The sequence below is a fragment of the Scyliorhinus torazame genome, chromosome 5 (assembly GCF_047496885.1).
Source record: "Scyliorhinus torazame isolate Kashiwa2021f chromosome 5, sScyTor2.1, whole genome shotgun sequence".
Taxonomy (NCBI): Eukaryota; Metazoa; Chordata; class Chondrichthyes; order Carcharhiniformes; family Scyliorhinidae; genus Scyliorhinus; species Scyliorhinus torazame.
Genome location: NC_092711.1, coordinates 272,199,645 through 272,211,876, shown reverse-complemented (window position 1 = coordinate 272,211,876; position 12,232 = coordinate 272,199,645). Strand labels below are relative to the sequence as shown.

Here is a 12,232-nt window from a genome sequence, read left to right as displayed (position 1 = left end):
CCTTCAGTATTCTGGGGTTGATCCCATCAGGCCCTGGGGACTTATCTACCGTAATATTTTTTAAGACACCCAACACCTCGTCTTTTTGGATCACAATGTGACCCAGGCTATCTACACCCCCTTCTCCAGACTCAACATCTACCAATTCCTTCTCTTTGGTGAATACTGATGCAAAGTATTCATTTAGTACCTCGCCCATTTCCTCTGGCTCCACACATAGATTCCCTTGCCTATCCTTCAGTGGGCCAACCCTTTCCCTGGCTACCCTCTTGCTTTTTATGTACGTGTAAAAAGCCTTGGGATTTTCCTTAACCCTATTTTCCAATGACTTTTCGTGACCCCTTCTAGCCCTCCTGACTCCTTGCTTAAGTTCCTTCCTACTTTCCTTATATTCTATGCAGGCTTCGTCTGTTCCCAGCCTTTTAGCCCTGACAAATGCCTCCATTTTCTTTTTGACGAGGCCTACAATATCACTCGTCATCCAAGGTTCCCGAAAATTGCCGTATTTATCTTTCTTCCTCACAGGAACATGCCGGTCCTGTATTCCTTTCAACTGCCACTTGAAAGCCTCCCACATGTCAGATGTTGATTTGCCCTCAAACATCCGCCCCCAATCTATGTTCTTCAGTTCCCGCCTAATATTGTTATAACTAGCCTTCCCCCAATTTAGCACATTCATCCTCGGACCACTCTTATCCTTGTCCACCAGTACTTTAAAACTTACTGAATTGTGGTCACTGTTACCGAAATGCTCCCCTACTGAAACATCTACCACCTGGCCGGGCTCATTCCCCAATACCAGGTCCAGTACCGCCCCTTCCCTAGTTGGACTGTCTACATATTGTTTTAAGAAGCCCTCCTGGATGCTCCTTACAAACTCCGCCCCGTCTAAGCCCCTGGCACTAAGTGAGTCCCAGTCAATATTGGGGAAGTTGAAGTCTCCCATCACCACAACCCTGTTGTTTTTACTCTTTTCCAAAATCTGTCTACCTATCTGCTCCTCTATCTCCCGCTGGCTGTTGGGAGGCCTGTAGTATACCCCCAACATTGTGACTGCACCCTTCTTATTCCTGATCTCTACCCATATAGCCTCACTGCCCTCTGAGGTGTCCTGTCGCAGTACAGCTGTGATATTCTCCCGAACAAGTAGCGCAACTCCACCTCCCCTTTTACATCCCCCTCTATCCCGCCTGAAACACCTAAATCCTGGAACGTTTAGCTGCCAATCCTGCCCTTCCCTCAACCAGGTCTCTGTAATGGCAACAACATCATAGTTCCAAGTACTAATCCAAGCTCTAAGTTCATCTGCCTTACCCGTAATGCTCCTCGCATTAAAACATATGCACTTCAGGCCACCAGACCCGCTGTGTTCAGCAACTTCTCCCTGTCTGCTCTGCCTCAGAGCCACACTGTCCCTATTCCCTAGTTCTCCCTCAATGCTCTCACCTTCTGACCTATTGCTCCCGTGCCCACCCCCCTGCCATACTAGTTTAAACCCTCCCGTGTGACACTAGCAAACCTCGCGGCCAGGATATTTATGCCTCTCCGGTTTAGATGCAACCCGTCCTTCTTATACAGGTCACACCTGCCCCAGAAGAGCTCCCAGTGGTCCAGATAATGGAAACCCTCCCTCCAACACCAGCTGTTTAGCCACGTGTTTAGCTGCTCTATCTTCCTATTTCTAGCCTCACTGGCACGTGGCACGGAGTAATCCCGAGATTACAACCCTCGAGGTCCTGTCTTTTAACTTTCTGCCTAGCTCCCTGAACTCCTGCTGCAGGACCTCATGCCCCTTCCTGCCTATGTCGTTAGTACCAATATGTACAACGACCTCTGCCTGTTTGCCCTCCCCCTTCAGGATGCCCTCTACCCGTTCGGAGACATCCTGGACCCTGGCACCAGGGAGGCAACATACCATCCTGGAGTCTCTTTCACGTCCACAGAAGCGCCTATCTGTGCCCCTGACTATAGAGTCCCCTATTACTATTACTCTTCTGCGCTTTGACCCTCCCTTCTGAACATCAGAGCCAGCCGTGGTGCCACTGCTCTGGCTGCTGCTGTTTTCCCCTGATAGGCTATCCCCCCCCCCCGACAGTATCCAAAGGGGTATATCTGTTCGAGAGGGGGACAACCACAGGGGATTCCTGCACTGACTGCCTGCCCTTTCTGGTGGTCACCCATTTCTCTGCCTGCACCTTGGGTGTGACCACATTTACATAACTGCGATCTATGACGCTTTCCGCCACCTGCATGCTCCTAAGTGCATCCAATTGCTGCTCCAACCGAACCATGCGGTCTGTGAGGAGCTCCAGTTGGGTGCACTTTCTGCAGATATAATCGCTTATTTTCACAAGCCGGCTTCAATGAAGTTACTGTGAAAAGCCCCTAGTCGCCACATTCTGGCGCCTGTTCGGGGAGGCTGGTACGGGAATTGAACCCACGCTGCTGGCATTGTTCTGCATTACAAGCCAGCTGTTTAGCCCACTGTGCTACCTAACCCATAAAACCTTCCTAGCTAACTTGTAACTCTCGAGCGCCCTAACTGAACCTTCATGTCTCATCTTCACATAACCCTCCTTCTTCCTCTTGACAAGGGTTTCGACTGCTTTAGTAAACCACGGTTCCCTCGCTCGACCACTTCCTCCCTGCCTGACAGGTACATACTTATCAAGGACACGCAGTAGCTGTTCCTTGAACAAGCTCCACATTTCCATTGTGCCTATCCCCTGCAGTTTTCCTCTCCATCCAATGCATCCTATGTCTTGCCTCATCGCATCATAATTGCCTTTCCCCCAGATATAACCCTTGCCCTGCGGTATATACATATCCCTTTCCATCACTAAAGTAAATGTAATTGAATTGTGGTCACTATCACCAAAGAGCTCACCTACCTCCAAATCTAACACCTGTCCTGGTTCATTACCCAGTACCAAATCCAATATGGCGTCGCCTCTCGTTGGCCTATCTACAGGCTGTGTCAGGAAATCCTCCTGCACACATCGGACAAAAACGGACCCATCTAAAGTACTCTAACTGTAGCGTTTCCAGTCAATATTTGGAAAGTTAAAGTCCCCCATAACATCTACCCTGTTGCTTTCGCTCCTATCCAGAATCATCTTTGCAATCCTTTCCTCTACATCTCTGCAACTTTTCGGAGGCCTATAGATAACCCCGAACAGGGTGACCTCTCCTTTCCTGTTTCTGACCTCAGCGCATACTACCTCAGTAGACGAGTCCTCATCAAACGTCCTTTCTGCCACTGTAATACTGTCCTTGACTAACAATGCCACCGCTCCCCCTCTTTTACCACCTTCCCTGAGCTTACTGAAATATCTAAACCCCGGCACCTGCGACAACAATTCCTGTCCCTGCTCTATCCATGTCTCCGAAAAGGCCACAACATCGAAGTCCCAGGTACCAACCCATGCCGCAGGTTCACCCACCTTATTCCGGATGCTCCCGGCATTGAAGAAGACACACTTTAAACCACCTTCCTGCCTGCTGGTACACTCCTGCAACTTTGAAACCTTACTCATGACCTCACTACTCTCAACCTCCTGTATACTGGAGCTACAATTCAGGTTCCCAATCCCCTGCTGAACTAGTTTAAACCCTCCCGAAGAGCATTAGCAAATTTCCCCCCCAGGATATTGGTACCCCTCTGGTCCAGGTGTAGACCATCCCATTTGTAGAGGTCCCACCGACCCCAGAATGTGCCCCAATTATCCAGAAATCTGAAATCCTCCCTCCTGCACCATCCCTGTAGCCACGTGTTCAACAAAGAACAAAGAAACAGCACAGGAACAGGCTCTTCGGCCCTCCAAGCCCGTGCCGACCATGCTGCCCGACTAAACTACAATCTTCTACACTTCCTGGGTCCGTATCCCTCTACTCCCATCCTATTCATGTAAAACTCCTCTCCCTATTCCTCGTCTCGCTATCATGTGGCACGGGTAACAACCCAGAGATAATAACTCTGTTTGTCCTAGATCTAAGTTTCCACCCTAGCTCCCTGAATTCCTGCCTTACATCCCTATCCCTTTTCCTGCCTATGTCGTTGGTACCTATGTGGACCATATGTACTTTGCACCTGAAAGTACCTTTTGTATTACTTCAGTTAAATGGCTAGTCCTCAAATATGGTGAGCATTAGCCCTGGGTCTCAACTGCCCTCAGACAATTTCTGCTTTCCACAATTGGTCACAGGGTAGACATCAGATGTCTGAATCATGACTGACTGCTTTCCCTTGATGGATTCAACCTGGGAACTTGTATTATGTACACTTTGTGCACCCCAGGGGCAGCACATTTTGCTGCTGGATCATTGGAGCAACTCCAAATGTTTAATTTTAAAGAAACTAGCCCTCAGTTGTGGCACAGTGAGCAGTTTCCTCCATTTACTGCATATAGGTTACTGAAGATGTTGTGATTTTATCCAAATATTTTGCAATGATTTTAAAATGTTCATTTATTTACTGGTTTATTTATCTTCTAGATCATGATTAGGAGTATCTTCTTGTTTCTGGACAGAACTTATGTTCTCCAAAATTCAATGCTTCCATCTATTTGGTAAGTTGATAGAATTGATGGTTTTCACAAGGAAACTAATGAGGTTAACTAGGTCAGCAGCAATGGCCCTACAGCTGGTCTTACAACCTTTAAATTAGGGAAGAGACGGTGAGCTGGGCTTCAAGATCCTGATCAATATATAGTTGAAATTGAATTGATGTGCATACAGTTGAGGCAGGTTTGGGTTTAACTAATCACTTCGATATAATCCAAGTGCATTTGAGATACACTCTGTGGATTTGACTGCCTAATGGTAGGATAAGGTACTGGAATGCGGACTCCATCAACGGAACTGTGTCTAACTGGGGAATCCTTGGTTAGTTTGACTGGGAATCATTTTGCCTCAAAATGACATATTAACCTGGGTTGCACAATGAACAGAGCTCCTCCCAGTACCTCAGTTGTATAATATGGGGGGAAAGTATTTAGCTAACATGTCACCTGTTAACAAAAGGGAATCTATTTCAATGAAAGATTTGTTTTCCAGGAAGGGCGTTTAAGTTGAATTTAAAAATGTGTACAGTAATGCATCACAAATTGGTGACGGGAAATATGGAGTCATTCTGTTTTAACTGTAAAAATACACCCCCACCCCACCCCAAACATCTTCCCAACAACCCAAGCAAGTCTGAGGAAAGCTATTTCATCCATTTTAACTCAACTGTCTGAAGAAACATTTGTGGTAATGAATTATATAAAACTTGGGCAACATAACTCTATTTGCACTTATTTTTCTTGTAAGTTATTTTGCTCTGTTTGAATTTGTGGTTGAGTTTGGAAAAGGCTATTTTTGGTGAATGATGACACCAATCAGCTTGGAATATATGCAAATTAATAAACTCATGGGGCCAAAATTAATGTTTAAATTCAAGACTCCATGTTTTGCAGCTTATTTCTGTTTTAGTTAATTCCAAGATTTTTGACTGTACTAGCTTAGCTAAAATTTCATTTCATTTTGCTGTTAGTTTTTGTTTCAATTCTAATTTTGCTCATTGCCTCTATGAACCCAATATATTCTCCAGGTTAATACTCACTGCTATGATCTATTTTGATGTAGACTTAACTAGATTCATATGTCTCAAAGTTTTCATTTCAAAGAGTTGTATCCATCTACTGTAAATGTAGCTGTGTTTTATAGAATTATTCAACAGGAGTTTGCAATTCACAAGTTTCAAGGCTGGTGGGTCTTGTGCATAGTCCGTTGAAGGAACTAAAGGAAGAAAATACTGCAGGAAATGAAAGTACTTCAATCTGGACCATTCCCTGTGATTAGTTCAGTGAAGCATAAGGCCTTCCTTGCAGTTGAGACAGGAGAGGGGGGAAAATATTTGTAGGAAACTCCTGTTCACCATTACATCTATGGAATGCAGCATCTGGAAAGTAAATTGTAATAGATTAACTCTGCTTATGTTGGGTTTGGGCTTTAACAATGAGCTCACTATCCAACTTATCCACTATCAGTTGTAACCAGGACAAAAAGTCAAGGTGACTTCGACTAAAGTTTGGCAGATAGAGTTTAATGTGGGAAAGTGAAGTTATCCACTTTGATTGAAAGCGAAACATTTTAAATGGCGAGAGGATGCTGCAGTGCACATAGATCTGGATATCCTGTGCACAGAACAAAGCAGATACAGCAAGTAATTAGGAAGGGAAATGAAATGTTACCATTTATTTCAAGGGGGATGGGGTATAGAAGTAGGGAAGTCTTGCTGCAACTGTACAAGGCATTGATGAGACCATGCAGAACACTGTTTGTTTGGTCCTTTTATTTAAGAAGGCAAATACTTGTATTGGAGACAGACCAAAGGATGTTCACTAGGTTGATTTTCTGGACTGAAGGGGTTTTATGAGAAAGGTTAAGCAGGTTGGGCCTATGCTTGGAGTTTAGAAGACTGAGAGAATCTTATTGAAGCATATTAGATTCTGAAGGGGCTTGACAGGATAAATGCTGAGAGGATATTTTCCCTTGTGTGGGAATGTCAAACTCGGGGACATAATTTCAGAATAAATGATCTCTCATTTAAGACTTGAGATGAGGGAGATTTCCTCAATGTGTTGTAGATCTTTGGAATTTTCCACCCCAGAGACCTGTGGAGATGAGTAATTGAATCTTGAACTATAGGATGTTATGGGGAACAGGCAGGAAAGTGAAGATGAGGCCAGGGTCGGGTTAGATCAGTCCTAATCTTATTGAATGGTAGATCCAGGAGCAATGTGATATGCCTCAGCTCCCCTGTCTCATCATCTTATTAAAACTCACTCCTGCAGTAAAAAAAATTTTTTTTAGAGTACCCAATTCATTGTTTCCAATTAAGGAGCAATTTAGCGTGACCAATCTACCTACCCTGCACAACTTTGGATTGTGGGGCGAAACCCATGCAAACACGGGGAGAATGTACAAACTCAACATGGACAGTGACCCAGGGCCGGGATTCAACCTGGGAGCTCGGTGCCATGAGGCAGCAGTGCTAACCACTGCACCACCGTGCTGCCCGCACTGCTGCAGCTTTAATGTACAAGTCATGAGTCTCTTCTTTCCAATATTTACTTTCCCTCTCCACCCATTAAGGACATTAGCTCCTTGCTAGCGATATTGTCTCTTTGCACCAGCAGCACTGCAAGAATTTAACCCAGAAACCAATTTTTTTTGTGAACCTTGACGAAACCTTGTGAAGCTTGACGCTATCACCAGCCAATGCTCTCATGCCTTCAGAATTACTGAGCAACAGTGTGAAGCAGGGACCCAGGTTGAATTTTCTATTCCCTCTTTTAACCCTGACCCACCATCAGCCCAAGTTTCACCCTTGGGCAGTTGAAGCTCTGTGTAGCTTACCTATTGCTAAGTAAGCTTTAGGTCAGTTAACATGGGATAGGCTTGTGTGGAATTTGAAATTGTTCTTCTTTACTGTGGCTTAGCTTCTCATTGAGCCATTGGGAAAATAGATCCGTCTATAATATAGTGTAGGTTTGAACTTCTCAAATATCTCGATGTGTGAATGAAAGTTTTGAACACTTGTATGTTTTTAAAAATTGTGTGTTAATTGGTCTATTTATGATTGTACATTTGTAATTGCATCAAATGAATGTTAGAATTGGGTTAAAGCTGATGTATTGACTCGATCAAAATTGGCAGCTCAAAAGTAAATTTCCTTTTACTTAAAGCATGGGTAAATATAGCTAATGGAACATGGAGAAACGTCAGCTTTTCAAGGTAGAGTTTGCAATAATTTGAAAGAATTCAGATTAATGCTACTTTTTCTCTGAATATTGTTATTTTAAACCAGTTTAAATGTAGTTAGCTCCAATCTGTTCTGTAGGCATCCCATGTTGCATTTTCTCAAATGCATGAGGAGGTGAACTGCTTGCAGATGTTAGCTGCTTGTATGACAAATATGAGATGCATATCAGATGAGTAATTTTCCTCATCCCATCTTGTGGCAATGTTCTTGCCTTCTGTTCAGTGTCATGTTCAACAGCATAATAACATTGATAGATCTGTCAAAGAAGCCTCGGTAACGTTAACAATGATCCGTTCTTGTGAATAGCCTCCAGCGATGGGCAACATAGAAAATCAATTCACTTTATTATGGCAAAGATAACAGATTTTAAATATAATTTATTACAGAAGGAAAAGTTGTTAATTTGATGTTTATGTCACAGTTTTGTATACTTATAAGGAAATAAAAAAAATCTGTTTTAAATTGGTTGTTTTAATTTTTATTCTAAAATGAGACCAGGTTTTTAAAAGTAACTTTAACTTGCAAACTATTTGGAAATGGAATAATGTCATGATTCTTTCTTTGAGCCCTGCAGACATTATGGTGACTTCCTGTATAAGTACGCCATAATTGTATCACTACAGGTTAATGTGATTGTTTTCAGAATTTCTTTTCTGCTGCCTTTAATACCTAATGGGAACTTATTATGATCCTAATTCTGGGTTGACAAAGTTTTTAATATTTTCTGTGTTCATGTACCAGAATGTAAAAATTTTGAGATGCAGTACCTAAAAACCATACTGACCACCATGATAAGTTTGATTCAGAGTCTGCATTGACTTAGATTGTCTTGGCTGAGCACCACAATTGATCTCCACGTTCCTGAATTAATGTGTAAATTGGCCACGGTTTCATCCGTTTTGCTCTCTGGGGACCTCTGCTGGAAAGTAAGTAACTGTGGGTGTCATGTGAGAGCAGAATTGGAGTCAGCTGTAATATCTTCCACAATCAAATAGCTTGCACACCCTAGGCTCCGGAAATGTTACTTTGATGGAATTTGATTTGACTGGGGATATCCTTTTGTTTTTATTTATGTATTAAAAAAAATAATTTTAGAGTACCCAATTTTCTTTTTGTCCAATTAAGGGGCAATATTAGCGTGGCTAGTCCACCTACCCTGCACATCTTTGGGTTGTGGGGGTGAAACCCACGCAGACACAGGGAGAATGTGCAACCACACTGGCAGTGACCCAGAGCCGGGATCGAACCCGGTTCCTCAGCGCCGTGAGGCAGCACTGCTAACCATTGCGCCACTGCTGCCCTGGGGATGCCCTTTAGAATTGTTCATTGTGCACATGATTAGGGAAAGTAGTCACAGTAATGGTCTCGACTCATTCCATGTAGTGTATTGCCTGCAGTTTATTGGTTTGGCCCAAAGTCCTTGGAGTCACATTCAAAATCTGACATGAGTAAGAAGGGAAGCACGATGTAATTGAGCTCGGGTAGAAGTAGCGGGTACAGGGGGCAGGAACGGCAAGGGGAATATAGATAAAGACATTGGGACACAAGAACTGACTTCAAAATTTCAGGAATTTGTGCCATGTTCTATCATGATAATAGGTCAAATTTACTATTTGATTGCATCCATCTGTCAACAATCCACCTCTTATTGTAAATGCCTTTAGTGCTTGTTATTTTTCTTGTTCATAAGCTATTTAAAATAGCTGTTGCGTTATTTAGAATTATAAATCAAAAGTAAAAAGTCGAAGCATCTAACATATACTTCTGTTCCTTCAATAAATATTTCAGCCATTGGTGATGATTTATTATTCAGACTTAACCATGCACGAACGCAGGGTGTACCAACCTAAATCCAGGAAACACAGCTGTGGCAAAAATGAGCCAATAAAAAAAATATCAGGCAGTTTGATGCCTCTTTTTTAAAAAAAAAAAATGTGGCTGCTCAAATCAAATATCCCAGCATTTGCTATTGATTCCTTTCTTGACTTTTGTGTATTTCTGGAAAAAGTCAATTTGCGGGCTTATATAATTATACAAATACATGCTTTGACAAAGTTAAGAACAGCAGTTGGTATTTCACACTCTGGAATTTCTGGTTGCACAGAGGTTTACACACTTATTGACAATCCATATTCAGTGTCTCCTAATAGCAGCTGGCCTTTAATAATTTATATTTGTATTGTAATCTTTGAGGACCAGAAATTTCAGTTTAATGTAGAAAATCTGCCTGAAATGTTTCTGGTTTTCTCTTATTATCTCAAGGTGTTGACTCCCGACAGGAATGCAGATCTATAGATACCTTTTGTCCTAGGCTCTAATACCTTGCACAAGTGCTTAATCTCGTGTTTGAGCCCGCACAGTGAGTTTAGGCAGGTTCTTTGTGGAGGGTATCACACATTAAACTGTGTCATTGTCTGATGTCCACACACACTTGGCAGGTGGACACTGGATAATGATCTGGAGCAAAAAGTCACCTGGCTTTTTCCCCCCTTCCCTAACCTGTTTCATGTATTCAGGCAAACTGTAATGCACCTGTAATTGTTTTTTTTTTATTAAATATTTTATTGAAAATTTTTGGTCAACCAACACAGTACATTGTGCATCCTTTACACAATATTATAACAACACAAATAACAATGACCTATTTTATAAACAAAAAATGAATAAATAATAAATAACAAAAATGAAAACTAGCCCTAATTGGCAACTGCCTTGTCACAAGTAACACTCTCCAAAAATATAATTTAACAGTCCAATATATAATTATCTGTAGCAACGACCTATACATACTATACAGTATATATTAACAACCCTGAGAGTCCTTCTGGTTCCTCTTCCCCCCCCCCCCCCCCCCCCCCCTCCACCCCCCCCGATCCTGGGCTGCTGCTGCTGCCTTCTTTTTTCCATTCCGTCTATCTTTCTGCGAGGTATTCGACGAACGGTTGCCACCGCCTGGTGAACCCTTGAGCCGACCCCCTTAGGACGAACTTAATCCGCTCTAGCTTTATAAACCCCGCCATGTCATTTACCCAGGTCTCCACCCCCGGGGACTTGGCTTCTTTCCACATTAGCCATATCCTGCACCGGGCTACTAGGGACGCAAAGGCCAAAACATCGGCCTCTCTCGCCTCCTGCACTCCCGGCTCTTGTGCAACCCCAAATATAGCCAACCCCCAGCTTGGTTCGACCCGGACTCCTACTACTTTTGAAAGCACCTTTGTCACCCCCATCCAAAACCCCTGTAGTGCCGGGCATGACCAAAACATATGGGTATGATTCGCTGGGCTTCTCGAGCACCTCACACACCTATCCTCCACCCCAAAAAATTTACTGAGCCGTGCTCCAGTCATATGCGCCCTGTGTAATACCTTAAACTGAATCAGGCTTAGCCTGGCACACTAGGACGACGAGTTTACCCTGCTTAGGGCATCTGCCCACAGCCCCTCCTCGATCTCCTCCCCCAGCTCCTCTTCCCGTTTCCCTTTTAGTTCATCTACCATAGTCTCCCCTTCGTCCCTCATTTCCCTATATATATCTGACACCTTACCATCCCCCACCCATGTCTTTGAGATCACTCTGTCCTGCACCTCTTGTGTCGGGAGCTGCGGGAATTCCCTCACCTGTTGCCTCGCAAAAGCCCTCAGTTGCATATACCTGAATGCATTCCCTTGGGGCAACCCATATTTCTCGGTCAGCTCTCCCAGACTCGCGAACTTCCCATCCACAAACAGATCTTTCAGTTGCGTTATTCCGGCTCTTTGCCACATTCCATATCCCCCATCCATTCCCCCCGGGGCAAACCTATGGTTGTTTCTTATCGGGGACCCCCCCCAAGGCTCCAGTCTTTCCCCTATGCCGTCTCCACTGTCCCCAAATCTTCAGTGTAGCCACCACCACCGGGCTTGTGGTGTAGTTCCTCGGTGAGAACGGCAATGGGGCTGTCACCATAGCCTGTAGGCTAGTCCCCCTACAGGACGCCCTCTCTAATCTCTTCCACGCCGCTCCCTCCTCCTCTCCCATCCACTTACTCACCATTGAAATATTAGCGGCCCAATAATACTCACTTAGGCTCGGTAGTGCCAGCCCCCCCCTATCCCTGCTACGCTGTAAGAATCCCTTCCTCACTCTCGGGGTCTTCCCGGCCCACACAAAACCCATGATGCTCTTTTCAATCCTTTTTTAAAAAGCCTTCGTGATCACCACCGGGAGGCACTGAAACACAAAGAGGAATCTCGGGAGGACCACCATCTTAACCGCCTGCACCCTCCCTGCCAGTGACAGGGATACCATATCCCATCTCTTGAAATCCTCCTCCATCTGTTCCACCAACCGCGTTAAATTTAACCTATGCAATGTGCCCCAATTCTTAGCTATCTGGATCCCCAGGTAACGAAAGTCCCTTGTTACCTTCCTCAACGGTAGGTC

The 12,232-nt window shown here is 44.0% G+C and overlaps 1 protein-coding gene across 1 annotated transcript in view; it reads left to right on the top strand.

Annotated features, from left to right (window-relative positions):
- The window catches only part of cul4b (cullin 4B), a 128,046-nt gene that overhangs the window by 45,345 nt on the left and 70,469 nt on the right, over positions 1–12,232 (top strand). The window contains exon 5 of the mRNA XM_072505565.1: positions 4,495–4,568. Within this exon, the coding sequence (XP_072361666.1) occupies positions 4,495–4,568 (74 nt within the window). The remainder of the gene's footprint in view (positions 1–4,494; positions 4,569–12,232) is intronic.